The sequence below is a fragment of the Ips typographus genome, linkage group LG9 (assembly GCF_016097725.1).
Source record: "Ips typographus isolate SLU linkage group LG9, UJ_Ityp_2.0, whole genome shotgun sequence".
NCBI classification, from domain to species: domain Eukaryota; kingdom Metazoa; phylum Arthropoda; class Insecta; order Coleoptera; family Curculionidae; genus Ips; species Ips typographus.
In genome coordinates, this window is record NC_138430.1 from 8788408 (window position 1) to 8811782 (window position 23375).

At 34.7% G+C, this 23375-nt stretch overlaps 2 protein-coding genes across 15 annotated transcripts in view; one reads left to right on the forward strand and one right to left on the reverse strand.

Moving 5' to 3' along the window:
• Positions 1–58: 58 nt before the first annotated feature.
• On the reverse strand, positions 59–824 carry LOC145733421 (uncharacterized). The gene is made up of 4 exons (XM_081986233.1): positions 633–824; positions 426–571; positions 248–370; positions 59–194 (listed from the first exon to the last, which is right to left on the reverse strand). Exons 1-4 carry the CDS (start codon positions 654–656, stop codon positions 92–94), a joined length of 396 nt encoding a protein of 131 aa, XP_081842359.1. The 5' UTR covers positions 657–824; the 3' UTR covers positions 59–91.
• Positions 825–2187: 1363 nt separating this feature from the next.
• CadN (neural cadherin) overlaps positions 2188–23375 on the forward strand; it is a 209599-nt gene continuing 188411 nt past the window's right edge. For 5 of the 14 annotated variants that reach the window (XM_081986187.1, XM_081986197.1, XM_081986185.1 and 2 more), the window contains exons 1-3: positions 2189–2463; positions 4593–5681; positions 5865–6155. In XM_081986187.1, the coding sequence (XP_081842313.1) occupies positions 4652–5681; positions 5865–6155 (1321 nt within the window). In that variant the 5' untranslated portion in view covers positions 2189–2463; positions 4593–4651. Of the gene's footprint in view, positions 2464–4592; positions 5682–5864; positions 6156–23375 lie in introns of all 14 variants that reach the window. The other 9 variants (XM_081986192.1, XM_081986190.1, XM_081986193.1 and 6 more) reach the window with 4 other exon arrangements.

Sequence of the window (23375 nt, forward strand, 5' to 3'; positions counted from 1 at the left end):
CATTATTAACTTTAACACAGATAGGGAGTGTTTTTTGAGGACATGAAAACAGTGCTAAAAGTTTTAAAATTTCTTTATTACTCTTTTGGTTTCATCTTGAACTTAGTATCTTCTCAATCCGTTCCTTCTGTTTCTCTGTTAACTTCACCAATTCACTTGAATTTATATGGTTTATAATAGGATTGCAAAACTCCCTGAAACCAAACTTTACTTAATTTTAAATGAATTTCTAGAAGAAATTATTTACCTGTGTATTCTTACACCATCCAGAGCTCTAAGTCGTAATCGTTCGTGTAACTGCACTTCTTTAATAAATTGATCCCTCTGTTTTTTACCAGCATCTCGATATCTTTGTCTGCATATCACACTACTAAATTACGGAAAAAAAGTGTAAAACCTTCATTAATTGTGAAGAAAAACCTTACTAAGGTAAAGTTAATCGACTGTAACTTGGGTCGTTGGTGTCATTTGGAGTGCGTTGGTAGTTTTTCAAAATCTCCTCTGCATTTGGATTAGTCACAGGTGTTTGTAGAAAGGAGTGACTGCTGTCATGCTCCAAGCCCTTAAAAAACTAGAAACACCAGGGGTTGTAGCAAAGTTTATTAGCAAAATTTATTAAAAAGGGCACTTACCTCATGTAAAGGTTTATCAGTCATATTTTATAAAAGACACTGGACTGATGGAGTAGTAGCACTTTGACTAGGTGATTTAGTTTGCAACAAAAACTCATTAATTAGAGAAAAAAACTTGATTTACATCTATTGTCACGCGAATGACGAGAAAAAAACTTGATTGAACCATATATTTGTAGCTATAGAAACCATATTGATTATTAACTGGCTTTGGCAGAGTCATTCTGATACTAAAGTACCAAACACGTCCCACACAATGCAAAATAACATTAATTAACGTTTTAAATCGATTAAATAATAATGGACAGGACGAATAAATAGGTTCGTATTTTGGTTTAAAAATTATAAAATCAATGATTACGTTTTTAATTTAATTTGCAGGGCTTTACAGTGTTTTATGATGCGTATTGTTGGAATGTTTATTTTTCAGTAATTTGTTTAGTAGAGACAAGTGTTTCATAATAATTTAACCTTTTTTTGTTTTTTTTTTAAAGATCAGGCAAAAATGCTTGACTGTGCAATAGCTTTAGGTGTATAGAGGCCATTTAAGGAAGCTTGGGAAATAATGAGAAATATCCCAGCTGACTAGGAGACATCACATAATATAGACTATGTAATTATTGCTGCATATAAATGTCAATTGAAATTAAATAATAAACAGTTTTGGTCATTTATATCGAAAGTTAAATGGGGGTGGTGTTTGTGTAGGTTTATTTTACCATTAGAGAGTTATTATAGTGGCAGTTAGATCCAAAATAAAAACTAATTTTTGTATCTTCACAAAATTACCCTCTTAATTAATTTATATTTTACGTGTTATACAAGTAATAACAAATTAAGTGTAAGTTAATTAGAAAATTATAGATCAAATGGTGAATTAATCAATCAAATTACTATAATTATGTTAACTGAATAACAAAATTATGTGTAAAACCATGATCTGGGTAGGAAAATTATCACGCTGTTATAGATTCAACCTGCATCATGTTATTACCTATAATCGATTTGGTATACAAAAGATTCAATTTGCATTAATCATATTGCCTTATAAGTAGATGTTTGTGTGTCTTATTAATGTTTATTAAAATGGATTAGTTTCTCGGAAGCTGTATTTTAATTCACAAAAATCGTATATAAATTTTGTTAGTTTAAAAGTCGAAATAAAAAACTCTTACACTTCTGACAGGTTCTCTGAATTAAAGTGGCTTTTAACTATAGAAAGGCCAATCTCCTTTAAAGCCTTTTTCGCTCTCTAAACGTTATTCAATCTTATAAAAGCACGTTTTATCGGTTCTGGCACGCTACAGATAATGGTAGTCATCCAGAAAAAACGGTTGATTTCCTATATCCAGACGTTTTTTAAATTTGGGTAGGAAAACAGCAAAATACAATCCGATAGAGGTCTTAATGAATTAGGCGCCCACCTCAGGGTCAACAACCACCTTTTCGACGTTATCTGGAAGGTTTATTCCAGGCACTCCCGAAATTTGTCCCGGAAATCGTGCAACGTCGCATTGTCGATCCCGAATGCGCGGAGAAGTCCCATTCGGTCTAGTAGTATCGATGTGACGCGGGCCTAAAGCAGGTCGGGCCGCTGCCAAGTTTCTGATTGGTTTGAAAACAGCGGGTTGTAAGTGGTACTGAATTTCCTGCACGGTGATTTCGGGGGGGAATTTTGGTACCGAAATGAACCGTTTGTGATTTAAGTGAGGACCGATCAGTGGTTACAGGGTGTCCTTTCTGGATATAAACGACAATTTCAGTGATTTTGTTAAGGGTCGTGCGTTTGACGCTAGCGGCGCTTTGCGCACCCTTTTAATTTAGTATTTTTGTACGTATTTTTACTTTATCTTTTGCTCGAATCGCATAAAATTATACCCTTCAACTCTCCCCTATTTTGTCTATTAATTTATACATTTTTGCATTAGCAAATTTTTTGCGCTAATAGCACTAAAAAATTTCCCTACTGGATATGCATCAAAAATACAAAATTCGGGCAACAATGTTATAAGAAGTCCCGAAACAGGAAAACAAAATAAATCCGGCATTTTCAGGACGTTTGCTCCTGTCAAATTAAATAATGGCCAGGAAGCTCTAATATAGCGTTTGCGCATTTTCCTAAAAATGGAAATAGCCTGCTTATGATGGTGAATTTTTCATACAAAATTCATAACCCAATTTAAGCTAAAGGAACTCTCCTGAATAAGTTAAGTTCATTTTTATAAAAATTTTAAATAAATGAATATTAATAAAATAGTTAAAGGTAAGTGGGGATGGTTTTAAGTTTTGTTTAAAAATTCAGAACGTTGCCACTGATTTCATATAAATGTGCTATTTAACAAACCAACATTTTAATGTTTTCACCATAAATTAGTTCATCTCAGCTTGTCTAGAATAAATTCAAAATGTGTAGGTGACAAGTATCGTTTTCTTATTCAATCTTCTTGAATAACTAATTTAACAGAGTCGGGTTGTAATTATCTTACAACTTTACTACTTGTGAAGATTTAAAAATATATAATCAAATTGTTCTACTACAGGAAATTAAAAACTCCCTGCAGCTTCCTTTCACCATCAGCTTTAAGCATCACATCAACACCATTCATCATAATCACTTAAGAGGCTTAATCCGCCTCTGGTATCATCAATAAATTGATACTACAATTGAAAAAAAACGGGTTTTAAAGCGTAGGTTGACCACAATTTTTGTAGTTTTCTTCTTCTAACAACCATAACAATTTAAACCTGCTTGACCCAAATGAACTTTAAGTCATCACATAACCCATCAAACAGACGCCATCCTGTGCGTCTACCTGACCTAAACCGCATTTACATAATTTCATCTGAAAGGGATCAAGCGCCCTAAACAATAATTCTTAAGGGATTTTATACGGTCCATTAACATTTTATTCAGAACAAGACAATGTGTTGACGTGCGTGTGTTTTTTTTTCGGAGAACCTTTTCAAGTAGGTTTGAAGAATCGCATTAAAAGGGCATTATCTTGTTTTACATCGGAATAGTTGATGATGCATTGTGGTCAGTTAGGAATTTCAAACAAGGTGATTTATGTTTTGACTGTATTAATTAAGTGTTACAAATAATGATATAAAAAAGGTTTCTGTTGGCCTAAAAAGTGTGAAAAACTAGCAGGTATTTGGTTAAACACACATCAAGAAGCTTTCAATATAAATTAATTATACTTAAAGTACAAAGGAGCTTTAATGAGTAACTTCATTCAGAAGGACACTCAGTAAAAAAAACCCATTGAATATACTGTCGAATAGGATTAATCAAGGGGCTTAAGCCTTTTTTAATTTGATGCAGGCAAAGAACTGAAAATGCAAAGCTTTCAATGCACCACTGTATTCAAATTGCAGATGGTGTTGAAAATTCGTGTCATCGGTGGTTTGTAAAAATGATGACAAACACCACGAACTCGTTAAAAGTTTGATCAAATCCTTTTATGGAAATTGGATTTGTAGGATCAAAGTGTTAATTAAACTGGTTGGTTATCAATCAAGGAGTACTTGCATTATCTTCAATTTTTATAATAGAAACTTCAGTAGATATTTATTCTTTTGGAATATTACTTATTACTTTATAAAAATTCCCTCTATCATTAATTCAAATTTTCTGTCGCTTTTTTATAATCTTGAAACAGGAGAAGCTAAATATTTTTAATGATTGATAACAACCTAAACGAGATTTATGACCCTGCCAACAGCTAAGGGTTAATCAGTTTTAAAATTTCTAGTTAAACTTGATACTTTGATAAAACAATTTTTCACTTAATGTCGCTTTACATTTAGGGAGAAATTTAGTTTACACATATTTTATGTAAGAAAACCACTTATTCTGTTTTTGTCTAATTTGGTTATTTTCCTGTAAGGTGTAGTAATTTTATACGGTTTGAGCACGAAATGATCCAAGAAAATCATAAACTAACCAACTTGTTCCAGATCTCTAGAATATCCTCTAATGTTCCACACAACCACCAGCTGAAACCTCACTAGCTAAAATGAAGCTAATCCATTCCGGATTGGCTTTTATAGCCATCGTCCTTATCACATCAACCAAATCTGACACGGTTTCGGTAATACCACACGACGCACATCCTGGTTACAGTGTGAAAAAATTCAACGAACACTACACCCTAGTCAATTCTAGCTTTAGTGAATTCTTTACCATGTTACAAGATGGAAGTATAATGACTGTCAGCGATGTCAGTCCTCTGGTGGATAGGCCAGTGGATCTTTTGGTGCTGGAAAATGACGGCAACATGACCAAAAAACATCTAGTCCAGCTCTACGTGCTGGACAGAAGGGATATGTTGCAGTTTAAGGATGATAGTGACGATATTGTGGGTCGTGTTGCTGAGAATCAACCGACTGGAACTAGAGTGGCTGGACTATCATTGATTCAAGCCTCTGGCAGTCACAATTTTTTAGTCATCTACAGCATTATCGCTGGGAATACCGATCAGAGTTTTGAGCTCAGAAACAGCGTCACCGGAGAAAATTTACAGAACGTGACAGTGGATAACTCTGGAGGAGTGTATTTGGTCACAGCCCAAGTTCTGGACAGAGAGGATACTCCTAGATACGTACTCACAATTCAAGCCAGTGACGCTAGTGGCATTAATAAAGCTGTGACTAACATTGTGGTGGAGGTCCTGGACGAAAACGACAACAGTCCAGTGTTCAGCAAGAAGGTTTACAGGTTTATCGTTGGAGATAACTCGTTAGAAGGAGATAACATAACCACAAACTGGAAACGATTTTCTTCGATAGGGAAAGTTGAAGCCGTGGACGCTGATGGGGACAAGGTGGCCTACAGGCTGGTAACCCCAACCAGTTTTTTGGTCATTGTTCCCCAAACTGGTGACTTGCTTTTGGCTTTGGAACCTGTCGAGGAAGTGGAACTGGAGCTGGTGGTGGAGGCGCATGATCTACGGATGCCAAGCAGAACATCTCCGAGGCCTGCTCAAGTTATTTTTCATTTTAAACCTCCGGAAGAGTCTGCTGCTTTGGATCTACAAACTTTAGATGGTGAGTATTTTGGACTATAGAAAAGTTAAATTAGAAACCTATAGTATAAGTTTTACCAAAAAGAGCAATAGTTGAGACTTTTTTTGGTACACCCTGATTTTTGCATCCAATTTTAGATTCCTTTGTGGATTGTCTTGACGTAGGAATAAACAATCAGTTCCATTAGTCGTTTTTTCATTGCAGAAGGCCACATTTTACATCGAGACAAACGAAGAGTAACTCGAGCCGTAAGACCAACAAAAAGAATCGAGTTTACCGAAACTGACGGCGACACTGAAGGGAGAGTTGTGTTCCAATTAGAAAAGGAAACCGAAAAAGAGACTTTCAAAATCAGGGACGACAACAGTTGGGTGGTGGTGGAGCCCAATGGGTCCGTGAAAGTCAGGAAGAAGTGGGACTATGAGGAATTAGGACCCGAAAAAACTATCGATTTCTGGGTTACAATAACCAATGCTGAGAAAGGAGGTAAGTGCTGTGTATAAAACTTGTTGTGTGCAGAAAATACTAAGTTACAACCTTCACCCATATAATGATATACAGGGTGGTCCAGTTTTAAGTGTCATTTGATAGCTAATCAAAAAATAAGTTGACTTGCATTATGTCATTTTTCTGAAAAACGTTTTCTAAGGAAGATACAATCCTCCAAATTTCAATTTAAAAAATCGTTTTATAGTTTAAAACTGAACATCCAAGACTTGTGAAAGTCCAAATTTCTACTGAATAGTCTAAAAACTTTTTTACTACTAGGAATGGTCTTATGATTCGCTTTCTCAGACTGCCATCCTGGTTGAGTGTCTAAAACTGGCATTCAAGAACTAAAAAAAGTCCGGAAATGAAGACAAAGATTGTATTGTGCATGAAACTCATTTTTTACTACTAAAAATAATATAAAAGTTGACTTTTAATGCTAGAACTGACTTTACTACGACTAAAGAGAGTCCAAAAGTATATTTTCAAGGCTTTAATTGGTGTACAACTGAATTTTCTGGACTTGGCAACAAATCTAGAAGTAAATTAAATTTTCGGACTATTTTATTTCTAAAAATTAGTTCTCAAGACTATTATTGTAGCATTTGGTACCAAAATTTTTTACTTTTATTACTGAAGAAACTTGACTTTTGGAAATAGTCTTAAACTCGATTTTTCAGTCTTAAAAAGCACTAAAAACAGTCTGAATTTCTTAGAGATGCTACAATTTATTGCACCTATGAGTGTAGAAGTCAATTTAATAGTGAAGAAGCTTGAAATAACATTTTCAAGATTATGGTCAGTGGACAAACTGGCTTTTAGGCCTGATACGTCAAAAACTTTGTAAAGATAGTCTCGAAACTCGATTTGAGGCACTGAAAACAACCTTAAAACACTAAAAACAGTCTAGTTTATTAAGAAATACCCGAATTTTTAGCACTGAGGTGTCTAGAAGTCGATTTATTAGTGACAAAGCTTGGAATGCCATTTTAAGTCTATGAAGAATGTAAAAATTGTTTTTTTAAGTTTGCTATGTCAATAACTTGGTGAAGATAGTCTTGAAACTCGATTTTCCAAGCTGAAAGCAGTTTTGAAGCACTAAAAATAGTTCAGATATCGAAGAAAATTAAAAGCAAAGTAAAAAGCACGAAAAGTTCGTTTTCAAGACAATTTTCATGAATCTAATGTTAATGTCCTGCATCTAAGACTATTTTCAAGACTAAAATATTGAAATTTGTCTTCAAATTATGAAAACTTACTTCAAATGCAAATTTTAAGCTTCTGGTGTCACTTTTCATTAGTTTAGTCACATTTTGGGGTTCAAGTCAATTTTTAAGGTTTAAATGTATGAATTTGTGGTAACAAATTCTTGAAGAAGTACTTAGTTTTTATGTCAAGTCAATTTTCAGTATTAAAGTCTCTCGATTTGCATGAAAAGTCAATTTTCAAAACTAAAGTCTCTCAGTTTGTCTGGAAACTATGAAAACTGGCTTCAATAATATTTTTTAAACTTCTTAAGTGATTTTTCCGTTTCCAAGACAATTTTTAAGTTGGGTTGGGTTAGTTTTGGGTCTTTGACCCTAATAACGTGTAATAAAGTGCTTGTTCCAAATTTGATCAATATTGCTCCAACGGTCTGACACTTTTCAGGAAAATAGCATAATGAATGTCAACTTATTTTTTAATTGGCTATGGATTGGTGAATTATTGACATTTAAAACTGGACCACCCTGTATTAGCAGGATTTACGCTGGTTTAAAATGTAGAAAAACCTTTCCGGGTAATTATACGAAAAAAGCTGAATCACAATCAAGTTATGTAACGTCTTAATAGCTTAGAAGATTCACAACACATTTAGTAGTTAACATTACACTGCAGTGGAATGATCAATGTTCGTGCAGTCATGGCATTTTATTGAATGACCTTACCTGAAAAAGTAGCAGTTGAATAGAACAACCGGTTCGAATTGAACTTCTTTGTTTTCGTAAAAATCTCCCAGAGAAAATTACGAATAATTGATGTGTACTTTTGTTACCGGTACCCAAATGTTTAATGACCTACTGGCGTGTTAGATTGAATGATTCGAAACTTTTTGTCGTTGACTAAACTAGGATTAGCACAGTTTAATGTGCTCGTTAATATTTATGTCTAGAAGAACCGTAAAGCAATCTCACCCTATCGAAAATCAAAAATCAAACACGCACTTATCCGATCCGTCTTCAAAAGTCTAAATAAAGTGACGTTTTATCTGTATCAGCCCATATTTCTGCCTACTCATTTTGGTTGAGTCGTTTACCTCCATAAAAATGAGGTATTTTGCATTTTACGATAGTGTATAATAAGGTTGGAGGAACGTTCCATCAAGGGGAAGTAGTTATGTAAATTATATCATAGAAGGAGTAATCTGTCAGGACAATTATTATTTTTTCACAACTCAATTATTTGCTTTCAGAATATTATTATGATTGATGAGAACTATTTAAATTTGTATCATTGTTAAGCACAATAATTATTTCGTTTGTCTTATAATTTCATTATTGTTATTGTTAATTGCAAGTTAATTATTGTAATTAGGTGGTTTAAACGTATTTTTTAACATTTTTATATCTGGAGCACTTCAAATAACCACCAAAACTTTGCTTTGCTATTTTTAGTAAAAACCTGTTTCAAAATAGATCTTTCTCTTAGTTTTTTACAACTTGTTGAAACTATAATCTAGTACGTATCATAATAATAATTACAATTAAAAACCACCTAAGTAATCTACATTTTTCAGCGTACATTAAACTTAGTAACCAAAATAAAGGTTTATTGAACTAAGCATTTTACAACTTTTCCAAAATATTTTTCTTAATGCGGCTAAAAATAGGTTCATTGATCGATCCATATTGAAAATAGTACTAGAGAGGTCACACTCATTCCTTATTTTTGTAAAGTGTGGATTTCCAAATGGTTGTTCCCCTCTAGGTTAGGAAAATTCAAACAACACAAATGGAAGTTTTGTCATTCCATTTTGGGCTGGGTTAATGGAACTCCAGGTAATTTGATTCACTCTCTCTAAACATGGAAACTCATCGTGTTTTCTGGTTGAAAGATTTTCCTGAATCAAACTATAGACAGCCTATAAAGCCGAACGGATTTACTGTTTTGTGATTTTGCACGTTCCACATCAAACCGACATAAGTACAGTTTTGAGAAGAAAACGGGTGACGGATTGAAAATTACCATGGCAACTGGCACCTAAGGGCTCTCGTTCGGAAAAGATGCCCCTTTTAATAGGGGGGAGAGAAAAACCGCTTTTTCTACTCGCGTGTTGAGAACAGAATTGATTATTGTCTGGCACAAGTAGAGGTAATTGAATGTGACGTTTTCTCGTCCTTATAAACTTGGAACTCCTCTCGTATACGAAATAGAACTTGGTTATTCCAGATCAGCGCACCACACCTACCGGTAATCCAGAATCCGAGTTCTATATAAAGTTTCGTATACATTGCTGCTGCAGACACCATTCCACGCTTCGACGATTTTCCTCAAGCTCGATAATTGGACCTTTCTGCCGCTCAATTTACATATATTTTGCCCCGGGGCTAACCCAGGAAATTTGTAAAGGAAATTCCCTGATCGTCCCAATCATTTAATAGGCAGGTTTCAGATCATGGTTTATGTACCACTGTAATAGCTAATTTTCAAGCGGAGATGATAGTAGATTTGGTCTAATTCACCACACTTGATCTTGACTGACTTGACTTGATGATTTCTGCTGGATTTACGAAGCAACATCTGCAATTATCATCTAAAAAAATGTTGAATTAAGGATCAAAGTTAAAAGTGTCTTGGCTGCTTTCGGGCACCAAATGGAAGTAAATGCATTTTAGCGACTAGTCTGGGGCGCAATGGATTCTGAATTTGTTTTCTTCTATTTATAAACCCTAAAATAAATGTAATGGCCCCGTTGTATCCGGACGAGATGCCATACATCTGCTATCGTTTATAATGTGCCACCGTCCTTTTTTTATGCATGCATAAAGTCCCCGTGTGTGCCAGCGGTTATAATGGGTCAATAGCTCCAGAGAATGAGTGTGTATGGGTCTATTACATGGGTCTAGTTCACATTTATATAAATATGGATGCTTAAAGTGAAGACAATGAAAAAATATGAATAAATTGTGTTCTTAAAAAAATGGTACAGTCACGTGCTGTTATAGACCACTGTCTTTGACAGTCCAGTGTTGTATATGTCCTTAAATGCTTAAAAGTTTTTGAAACAAGTTGCCAGATTATCCAGAAGTTATAATTCTTAAACTGTTGACTTAAAATGCCATTATTACATCTACTCAAACAGGATTTGCTCATCTCAAAACAAACTGAATTTTGTTCTTGGAAGTCACAACCGGGAAAATTCAACTCATGAACATATAAACTGTTCTTAAAAACACCGTACTGCTTTTCAACATGTTTTTTTAAACTTTTATAGCTTCAGAGACTGCTATTTGACAGTTTGCAGCATTTTGACATATGACTAGCTCCAAACAAAACATGAAAAATGAAAAAATATTTAACTGATTGTGCTAGTATTAAGAAAGTGTTGTCATTTTATAGGTTCATTGGAATTTTCTTACTTTCCAAGTTGAATGCAAAATCGTTCATCAATGAGTCACATTAATGCATGATTTTTCAATTGTTTTATTTTAATGCACAATTTTATCATAGGCAACCAGATATACTCAGTAGAGTTCCATCCTTCTTTATATGTATTAAACAGAGAGAAATAGACGCACATTATTTAGTTGACATCCACCATTACCGGCAGAACTAACTGTCACTGTCATAGTCAAGGGTGCCTATGATTTCGGTTTGCCGTGTTGCGTATACAACTGACAATTAGTTGTTTACGAACTTTTTAGGATAATCTGGATAATAAACGTTTATTATAGACTACAGTCGACGGAAAAATTTCGTAACCAACTCTTATATTAATTGGCGATTAATAATCTCAGTTTTATACCATTTCGATTATTAATCGCTTTCATTAATATACTCGTTGGTTAAATAACTATTACTGATTGTAATGCTTTTGAGTAATGTTTTACAGTTTGATAGCTTTATGGTTGTATTTAGCAGTTACCATCATTGTGACTGATTGAAATATCTCCACAATAGACAGTTACACGTCACAACTGCCAAAAAAACAATTTCTGAAACTATAAAATAATAATTAAATTCTAATATGATTTATACTGATACTTTTAAACAAGTTTTATACCTTTATGGAGTGGTATTTGCCAGTTTTTAAGGTTATGATAGGTTAAAATAAAAAAATACACACCAGGATTGTCTAATTTCTGCTCATGGACCTATAAATAATCATTTTCAACTGTATTATCTATAACAGTGTTTTTAAGCCAGTTTTGTAGTTTTATAGCTTTATGAAGTGGTATTTAACAGTTACCACCATTGTGACAGATTTAAACATGTACAAAATGAACCTTACCTGTCAAAATTTTACTTCTAAAGCGACAACGTGCATAAAACGTTGTTTAACACTAATGTAAACGCTTTTCAAGTAATTGTTTCAGTTTAATAGCTCTTTGGATCCGATTTTACCTTTTGACACATTTGTAACAGATTAAAATCGATCCGAAACATACATTTGTATGTTAGAACTGTCAAAATTGTACTAATAAACCTATAAACAAGTATTAAATATGATTTGTACTAATAAGTTTACTGTACTAGAAAGCACTTGTACTTACTATTTAGTATAGTGTTGGAGTAAAATCATTCCACTTCAAAGTGTCCAACCACTGTAGAGTTAGATCCGGTTTTTTGTAAAGTAAAAAACTGACACGTTTGGGCTTTTTCCTGAATTGCTGTTACAATGTGACTTGAAAAACTTATGAACGGCAGCAAACAAAAATAACTTACGCAAATAACCTAAAGTCTTGATTTTAAACCGTAAGAATTCATCTAATCCTCAAAAAACTCAATTTCCACAATACAAACTGTCACCACTATTCCCGCCATATTGGAATTTTTGACAAGCACCTTCTAGTATAGTAGGCGGTGCACGAAACCATAAAATGCATAATTATAGCCGCATTCGTTTTCACGCTCCATGGAACGAGCAGAGCGTTTTTGACGTCACAATGACGTAATTTGACAGTTGGTCAATCTACGATTTTTCTAAATTACGTCATCGTGACGTCAAAAACGCTCTGCTCGCTCCATGAAGCTTGAAAACAAATGCGGCCAATAACGGGTGTTCGATAATTGTTTGGTTGTAGTTGGCTGTGGTTCTCTCGTTCTAGCATGAACGTAGGGCCGTTGATAAGTTCGTATATGGTTTGAAATGACAGCTGTCATATGATAATTGTTTGCAAATTGCCAACCATAGGCGACCTGACCATAACAATTATAGAACACTTATAATTTACACTGATTGTATTGCTTTTGTAGTTTTATAGCTTCATGGAGGGGTATTTTACAATTTTCAAGTTTATGACAGATTGAACTATGATTAAAATAAACAGAGACCTACTACAGACCTGGCAACACTGCGACAGTCTATTATTTAGCTTATTTAAATGCTTATACAGGTGTGGTAAATCCAAAACCGACCATAGGAAAACCGCGTAACGGACAGAGAAACGTACATTATTGCATGCGTGGGACTAAGACAGAAAACGAAAAAAATATCAAGTAGGCCATATTTTCAGCGCGCTGTTGCCAAACGCCAAGTATCACTCAAATACCGTCGACAAAATAACTTGGCGTTTGGCAACAGCGCGCTGAAAATATGGCCTACTTGATAATTTTTTCGTTTTCTGTCTTAGTCCCTCGCATGTAATATTGTACGTTTCTCTGTCCGTTACGCGGTTTTTCTATGGTCGGTTTTGGATTTACCACACCTGTATGTACTTTTACTGCACTATAATATTTTATGAAATGTGTCTAGAGAAAAATCGTAATTTTATACATATTTTAACAAAACTGTTTTAACTAATTGAATTGATTAGAATTCTTCTTTCTTGATGACTAAATTGGATCCTGTTGCAACACACATAAATAAAACCAACAATAGCCTTATACAACCAGTTTGTTTAACTGTTCAAACCGTTTAACTTTATTGCAATCAAACTGTCTTCAAAGAAGCTACCAGCCCCGGTTAAATTAGTATGGTGCCTACACAAATAAACAAACAGCAGATTGTTATATATTTAGATGCGTTTTACATAACAATGTCTTCTTCAAGTGCATTACAGAATGTTAAGAACCACGTGGTTTTTTGTCAAGAAGATTTTGATGATGTGTCAATATCTCTAAACTATCCAACTTTCGCAAACTAAAATCGAAAAAAACTATGAATGAGGACATTTCTAAAACCACTTTCTCGAACATCTGCATATTTCCTTAAATAAGTGCTTAGAAAATTCCAGATCATTTCCCCATTTTGTGGCCGCTTTTATTCAACGGCACAACACGGAAAAGTCGAAAACGAAGATCGATGGAACTGTAATGCGGAATGCGAACATTAATGGCACAAACTACAAAAAGATCGTTATAATGATAAGTTTATGGGGCCTTTTTGCGTCCAAGTCTAACTCGGTAAACGACGATCGTTTTAGCCGTGGGAAAAGCGCACTGAGTAAGGTACTAGGATGATAATTTATAAACATGTAGGGAAATAAAGTACATGTTTTGCCCTGCTCGTGTCATTAATCATTATTACAATAGCGCGATCATATACCATTTTTCACTTTCGTAAAAGTTAAGTTACTATTCATGAATAAGCGGCAAAACTACATCAAATGCCTTCTAACTGGAATAACCATTAAATTTTATGTAAATATGCCTCATTGTGGAATAACGTCTGGCATAACGCCAAAATTACAGAAAACCCTTGTTAACAAAACAAATTCCTAGAAACTACATAAGTTTGAAACTGCACTAAAAACTGATAGCTGCTACAATAGCGGCGAAACGGCAACGCCGCAATAATTTCATCTCGTTTTACATCATTGTTCCCGCTCCAACTTATTCTCCTTATGACGCGGCCCTTGTGCCCGTGACGTTCCATAACGTGGTGTACAGGGTGATGGCGGCGCTAAAGGGGGGGTGGCGAACACAGGCGTGGTTGGATACAATTCGCCGGAAAAATCAATAAAGCCGGGAAGACGCGGAGCTTACTCGCGAAAGTCTGGATGCTCTTTGATTTTCCAACGTAGAATTTATAGTAACAGGGTTGTCAGATTGGTTTGATTTTCTGAGTTTGAAAAGCCAAAATACAACAATGCATTTTTTGACTAGGGTAGTTTAGTTTAAGTGTCACAAGTCAAAATGTTCTCATCCACCACGTGGAGCTGTAAAACAAATTCTGAAACTCGTTTCTTTAGACTTAAAGACGAAGTAAACTTAAAGCGTATTTTGTCATAACCTACTTGAAAAATATTCGGCTGTCACGTGATAACTGTCATATATGTCACATCTTATATCCGAAACCAAGGACGGTAAACAGTAAAGGATTGCTCAATCGGCCGATTTTGTTTCCCGGCGGCGAATGGATCCTGACGTCACAGTAAAGGTTAAAAATCGCGCGAATGCGCGATTCCCGACTTGATGGTGACGTAAAAGTCGTCACCGGCAAAATGTCATAGAAAACAAAAGATAGAGCAGATTTCAAGCTTTCTAAAAATATCCCCACATGAGTTGATTGATAACACCGTTTGGCCGCTAGAGGGCGTCAAATTTCCTTTACCATAATATCACATATTGTATTGTAAATATTTTTTAGTCGGATTTCATGTGTCTCTTAATCCGGCCGAGTTCCTGGCAAAGAAATGGTTAAAATGTTACATTTTAGGTCTAACTCTGTTAGTTTTTGAGATATCAAAAAACCGACTGCACCAGCGTCTTTTTCGGGAAATTGTAACTTGACAAATAAAAAAGTTGTATTTTTTGACAGTTTGAGGCCGCCATTTTGAATTTTCTGTAAAAATATTGACTTGCACCTCATTTTAAAGGAAATTTCACGTAGTTTCAAGAAATGACAGACAAAATGGCGTTCCAGGCCGCCATTTTGAATTTTCTGTCAAAACATTGACATGCACCTTATTTTAAAGGAAATTTCACGTAGTTTCAAGAAATGACAGACAAAATGGCGTTCCAGGCCGCCATTTTGAATTTTCTGTCAAAACATTGACATGCACCTTATTTTAAAGGAAATTTCACGTAGTTTCAAGAAATGACACACAAAATGGCGTTCCAAGCCGCCATTTTGAATTTTCTGTCAAAATGTTGACTTGCACCTCATTTTAAAGTAAATTTCACGTAGTTTCAAGAAATGACAGACAAAATGGTGTTTCAAGCCGCCATTTTGTATTTTCTGTCAAAATATTGACTTGCACCTCATTTTAAAGGAAATTTCACGTAGTTTCAAGAAATGACAGACAAAATGTCGTCCCAGGCCGCCATTTTGAATTTTCTGTCAAAATATTGACTTGCACCTCATTTTAAAGGAAATTTCACGTAGTTTCAAGAAATGACAGACAAAATGGCGTCCCAGGCCGCCATTTTGAATTTTCTGTCAAAATATTGACTTGCACCTCATTTTAAAGGAAATTTCACGTAGTTTAACATTTTTAACATAGAACCCACTGTCACTCTATTTTGGCCTGACAATGACTAAAAAAAAAAAACTAACTAAACTAACTTTCTAAATCGATTGAATTCTGACAGTATTTGACAGATACAAGGTCTATTCGCAGAGGAAATCTCTGACTGGTTTCCAACTCACCACAAGTTTCATTGGTTGCATGCTCACGTGACAATGACGTTTTCCGACTTGTGGCCAATGGACGTATGTATTTCTCTGATTACTAGTTGGAGATTTACTCTGCGAACACACCATAGAATCAGTTAGAAAGCACTAGAAATTACGGTTTTCTTCATTTTTATTACTGGCACCAGAGAAAGCAAACAAATCCCCTGCTGAATGTTATGATTTGATTATTGACAGACGGAAAAAGCAAATACAACCGACTTATACACGGAAAGTATTTCCTATAACGAGCAAGCAAAAGTCTCCGCGAAAAAGAAAATACAAAGAACGGTAACGATTCGGGTAATCTATTATTCGTCCGACAATTTATTTTTCTTTTTGATTTAGTTTGTAAAGTTCAAATTTGTCGTGAGTTGTGATTTAATTTAAATTTATAGCAGATATACTTAAAAGCATATAATCAAACACAAAATCAATCAAATCGTAATTGAGGCCGAAACCGCACTAGACATGCCCGAGTGCGTCCAGAACACAAAAGAAAGATCATCTAATTCAAATTCGATACGTTTTGTGTGCAGCTTCCTCTATTAACAAAATAAAAACTAGTATTTTCACGTTGTAATTTTGCCTTGATGGGGAACACTTAAAAAACGCCTATTCAAAGCTGTTAACACGAAAAACAAAAGGGTTCCCTAATTTATCAGACTTCCGGTGCACACCATAAATCGGGACAAAAGGGCAAGAGTCCCTTAATTTTGTTAACAATAGCGACCTTGACGATGCAGACAGGAGGGTGAGTTCCACCCCATCTACAATTTTTAGCTCGTGCTATGACTAACCGGGGTTACACACCCTGTATGCTTAGGCAAAAGGAAATACAGAAGCAGAAATATGAAACAGTTCAAATTTGATGTTTAAGTTTAAAATTTATTAGGGTGAACTCTGGGATAAAAGTTTTGAGGTAAAAAAAACGTAAATCAAGCCTATCACCCATATAAATCTAAATGGGGCAACATCTGCCCACTTAAACTCCACCAGACATGGGCCAACGATACAAAAACCTAGTTTAATTACCATTTTAATAATTACCTATTTTATAACAAACTGAAGATTCTTTCTTGAGTTTCCAAGTGGTATTTAATATTTAGCAATCCATTCATACTTAAAGAGCTTTGCAGGCATTGATGTACAGCTTATGTTGACATTGCAATTACCTCACTGAGTGTTTGTCACAGCTTGAAAAGGACAGTTTTCTTCATTAAATTTAACTGAAAAACAGTGAGTTGCTTCTCTAAAACACAAGTTTCATTAAAACGTATTTGTACAGTTTTATTTTGACTTGGGTTTTGCTTTTTAGGCATCTTATTGTATGTTAAACTTGAAGATCATGTGCTAAATTAGAGTTGTTTGATTTTAGACTTGATTCATAAATATCCAGTTTGTATGCCAGAGTTGCAGATAGAAGAAAAACTGGAATGCATTTGGATATCTGGCACACTGGAATCTCATTTGCGTCACAGCAAGATGATAAATTGCAAAGATTTTGACACATGTCCGGTAATATTTTGTTACTCTAATGACTTTTTTAAAATTAATATTAAAAAGGTCTACATATTCAAAAAAAGCAAATTAAAGGTTTACGACACGTTAATTTTTGAAAATAAACTTAAATTAGAACTTGAGCTAGTCGAAATGAGAGGTTTAATAGTGATAGATGATTGGTCAAAGAATTGACTTGCTTTCAGCTTGCTGCTTTTTCTTGACCAATCACAAACACCCACAACAAATACTGCACATATGGACTTTGCATAACAACGTTCTGTTATTTTTTCCCATAACTACAAACTAACATTAAAATACCGTTACACCTATCTGATATCCCATGAAATCCAATCTACCATAACATACTAAATTAGTGTTGGCTTCCTAGTTAGCTGGTAATCAATATGTTACCACCATATCACTTTCCTTAAGGGCATTGTAATTCATATTCACCCAACAGAATAAAGCTTAATACCATATAATATACCAGAACAAGTAATTCAATACTAGTAAAGTATCTTTTTAAAATTGTTGGTTACCTTTATGGTACTGACAGTTTTTCAACACGTGTGCTATACCGCTCAGGGTGGTCTTGGCATTTTCAAGCGGTATTGTACCTCCATATTAATAATTCATTGAAAAATAAATTTCCTATTTTCGCGAAAAGTTAGGACGCGTCGTGGATATTAAAACACGTTCTCCGTATCAAATCCCCCCAACTTATTGGATATCATTTTACTTTTAGAGGAAAATAAGTTGGAAAAAAGGGGCGTTAAAAATGAGACAGCTGACGCATTTTGCATATTAGGTGCAGCTGGAGAACAAATGCTTGTTTAAGATGTTGCTTATTTGCACTTTATTTAGTTTTCTGCATTGTAAATTTACTAAAATATTTCCGGTCTAAATTGTTAATTGAATTGTTTTTGTAAAATTGCAATTTCCGTTTGACCTTCTGTCCTTATTGTTTGTTGTAATTATAGCCATGACACTAGTTTAAACTTAATCCGGTACTGTATTTTTTTTTGACCAGTATTTTCTAATTATAATTATTATAATTGTAGCCAGTGTAAGGACATTGTTATTAGATCTAATTTCACCAGTTTTTGAGATTCTGACAGCTTAAAAACTGCTCTGCACTGTCTGATTATCCTAAAAAACACAAAACTAGTTACCTACACTACATAATATAAAACAGATCATTTCTGTGATGCTTATCTTCTTTTTTTAAAAAAAACGAGCACGGTGGTAAATTTTAAAGTGCTTTTTTTGTACTTATCTCACCTAATTTAAGGTCCTTTGGTATAAATATGTCCTTTGCTGTGCATTGGAACCGTCCTCTTGACAAGCTACGTCAAAATGTCATAGAAAACAAAAGATAGAGCAGATTTCAAGCTTTCTAAAAATATCCCCACATGAGTTGATTGATAACACCGTTTCGCCGCTAGAGGGCGTCAAATTTCCTTTACCATAATATCACATATTTTTTGACACTCGTTGCTTTGACCCTAAATTACTCCCTTACATGACAAGTTACGTCAAAATGTCATAGAAAACAAAAGATAGAGCAGATTTCAAGCTTTCTAAAAATATCCCCCCATGAGTTGATTGATAACACCGTTTGGCCGCTAGAGGGCGTCAAATTTCCTTTACCATAATATCACATATTATATTGTAAATATTTTTTAGTCAGATTTCATGTATCTCTTAATGCAGCCGAGTGACTGGCAAAGAAATGGTTAAAATGTTAACTTAGGTTAGGTTAGGTCTAACTCTGTTAGTTTTTGAGATATCAAAAAACCGACTGCACCAGCGTCTTTTCCGAGAAATTTTAACATAAAATGACACCGAGACGTCAACTGTAACTTGACAAATAAAAAAGTTGTATTTTTTGACAGTTTGAGGCCGCCATTTTGAATTTTCTGTCAAAATATTCACTTGCACCTCATTTTAAAGGAAATTTCACGTAGTTTCAAGAAATGACAGACAAAATGGCGTTGTAGGCCTCCATTTTGAATTTTCTGTCAAAATATTGACTTACACTTCATTTTAAAGGAAAATTCAAGTAGTTTCAAGAAATGACAGACAAAATGTTGCTTATTTGCACTTTATTTAGTTTTCTGTATTGTAAATTTATTAAAATATTTCCGGTATTTAAATTATACCAAATTGAATTGTTTTTGTAAAATTGCAATTTCCGTTTGACCAGTATTTTCTAATTATAATTATGATAATTGCAGCCAGTGTAAGGACATTGTTATTAAATCTAATTTCAACAGTTTTTGAGATTCTGACAGCGTTTCAAATATTTTGCTCTGAACTGTCTGATTATCCTAAAAAACACAAAAGTAGTTACCCACACTACATAATATAAAACAGATCATTTCTGTGATACTTCTTTAAAAAATAAAAAACGAACACCGATTTGTCACAGCGAATCGAAGGAAAAATGATTTCGATCCAAAGAAAAACTGCTTTGCTCCAGAGAAGTTTCCCATTTTGTTTGCCCAGAAACAACTAAATGATTCATGTTCCCTATCGCAAATCAATAAAACTAGTAAAAGGGCAATAAATCGTTCCTGTAAGATGGAAAAGGTCCGGCGCTGCATGTTTCGAATCTTGGAAGAGGACTTGAAGGGCCTACGCGCTTGCCCTCAATCAAGATTTGAAATATTGATGAATCGTTACGTGACTAGCCAGTTTAATCTGGATTGAGTCTTAGAAATTTGATTGGTTTTGGACGGTTTCGTCACTAATGGATTCCATCACCCCCTGAAACTGTTGCTGTGCTTAACGTTCCCACGTTTAACCTTTTTGACTGAGGCATAGCGTGCTCTGTAATAACTTCCTAAACCGTCTGTTGAATAAAACTGAAAGCATTTATTACGGGCATAATAAATCTCCTTAAATAATAATTTCAGCAGATCAAATCAGTGCCGATTTGCGTCTGCTTCCTGCTTGAGTAGCTCGCAAAACCTTATAATGTCAAACCCGTTTCCTTCAGACGGTTAAACACACCTTCAATCTCTCATCTTATCGTGATTCTCATCTAATTTAAGTAGGCATCAACGTAATAGAAACCCACAGAGAGCTATTCGAGATAAGGAAAAAATTGATCTCGAGATATTTAAATCGACGGGCAGCCTACAAATTGTTTGAATGGCGTGTTGTAAATTGCTTTCCATAGTTTGGTATTCCACATTGAATTTGTTGGGGAATATTGATAGATTTGTAAATCACACTGAACATTTTCCATTCTAATTTCAGTTCCATTTTACAACTTCGGACCGTGTTAGTGAATAATTAATGGGCGTTGAGTTCATTGTTTTGAGAAACAATCAAGTTGATGGTTTAACAATAATGTATTAGGTTTGTCCGAAAATGTCCTAAATTTGTGTGGAACTTCATCTCGGATCAATAATAAATAACAAAATGAAATTTTCTAAAGAACAATGGAAGCTATATAATCTTAATTTACCGGTCTTCATTATTTCTTTTAATTGAGTGAAACAAGAGTGTGAAAGGGGGAACAAACTACCAGCTGACACCCAGACAAATAAAAATTAATTACGTACTAAGTAGTTCAAAAGATGTACATTCGTAGACTGTGGGATCAATGAGATGTTTTGTGTTTTCCTTCACGTTCTTACAGTGTTGTCATACTTGAAAAGGCTTCAGAGGATCAATACAGCAGAAAACGTAATAGTAGGGAATTATCTTTGTTAATGTCTGTTTGGTAATGCCAATTGTCTGGGTGATCTTTTAATGACTTTTGCAACATTTGTTACCGACTACACCGAGTCAATGACCATTAATATTGGTTAGGCTACACCCACAGTTACTCGTGAAAATGGCATTTGTACGTCTTCCCCCCAAAGAGAAAATGAAATTTTCTTCGGAAACAATCTTTTCGTATTGGTTTTTGGGGCCAGACCGGACTCCTGTCTGCGGGACTATTAAACTCACTGCAGGATTTTGGAGTTTTATTTATGTCTTGGTCGATATAGAGCCATTTCGTGTGTATTGAATTGCTTCCAAGTTTAATATCGTTGGTTTGCATAAGTGATTTCCTAAGATTTGTTTCTGGTACAAGCTGGTAATGCTATAAATAAAGAGGCGACACTTTTCCTAAGTTATTATTAGAAGACACATTCCGTTTCTTTGAATTGATCAAGATTGGCCAAAAAAAAAAATCACATACAAAAAACAAACAAACATTTTTAGTTTAATCAGATCTAGTCAACTCCTATAGGAAATCAATCAATAACTCCAACTTCAATTTTCCAATTACTCTCAGGCTGTCCGACCTGCTCAAACAATGAAACTCTCGGTTCCAGCGTTTTTCAGTTGAGACAAGGGAAAAATTAAGAAACCATTTTTCCAATTTAATTTTTTGCTTTCGCTGTGAACTTTTGCAAGTTTGCGACCCCGGAAATAATGGATTTAGTAGGGAGTTTTCTGGTGACGGTCTATAGAAAGTTTCTCAGCAAATTTACAGCGAGTATTCCACTTGGTTTATCAAAATTTATGACGTTAATCTATTAAAGTGCACGGGCCTAACTAGGGACCCAGCCTAATTGCATTTGGCGGCCGAAATCACTTTCCCAGGGACAATAGTTAACTCCTCTTGGAGTGCGTGAGATGCGGTTGGTTTTACGAGATAGAAACCCGCATTCGGTTATTTTTTTTCTCGTAAAGTTTACGTTTAATTTATGGTACAATTTAAAACAAATTTCAAGCCTTGAATGACATGGCTGTCATAAATCTGAATCACTACACTTTTCATGCACCCCAGGTATAGTAGATGCACACTCTTTACAAACATTTTTGCTCGCTTTCAAATATTTCGTAACTTTCACCATTTCTGAGTTATTTAGCAAAAACTGGTTTGAAGCAACAAATTTTCAAATCAGTTAAAATTTGAAAATGAAACACTCTGTAACTCGGTTATTTTTGGGAGTTCAGCGAGGTTGAACCACTCAAATTAACCGTCTTGAGCTGCTTTTTCCAGTGGTCTTAAGCAAAAAAATCTATGTGACAAATTGCGTACAGGATGACCAAAAACAGTCACTCACCATACTTTTCATGCACATCCTGTATACTGGGAGCAAAAACGGTCCTGCAAACTTAGGGTGCTGAGTTAAAAAGTTGATTAGAAATATTTTTGGTTTCTTGCTAATTTTTCGTAACTTTCGCCGTTTTTGAGTTATTTAGGAAAAGCTGGGTTCATGCAGCAAATTTTCCAATGAGTTGAAATTGTGGTTTGAAATTTGAACACCCTGTAACTCAGTTATTTTTAGGAGTTCAGGGTGGTTTAACCACTTAAAAAAACCGTTTCAATCTCGTCTTTCCAGTGGTGTAGAGTAAAAAAAATTATCTTAAAAACTGCGTACAGGGTGACCAAAACCAGTCAATCAGCATACTTTTCATGCACATCCTGTATACTGGAAGCAAAAACGGTCCTGCAAACTTAGTGTACTGAGTTAAAAAGTTAATTATAAATATTTTTGGTTTCTTGCAAGTTTTTCGTAACTTTCACCGTTTTTCAGTTATTTAGGAAAAGCTGGGTTCATGCATCAAATTTTCAAATGCGTTGAAATTGTGGTTTGAAATTTGAACACCCTGTAACTCAGTTATTTTTAGGATTTCAGGGTGGTTTAACCACTTAAAAGAACCGTTTCAATCTCGTCTTTCCAGTGGTGTAGAGTAAACAATTGTATCTTAAAAATTGCGTACAGGGTGACCAAAAACAGTCAATCAGCATACTTTTCATGCACACCCTGTATAGTGAAAGGAAAAACGATCCTGCAAACTTAGTGTGCTGAGTTAAAAGTTGATTAGAAATATTTTTGGTTTCTTGCAAGTTTTTCGTAACTTTCACCGTTTTTCAGTTATTTAGGAAAAGCTGG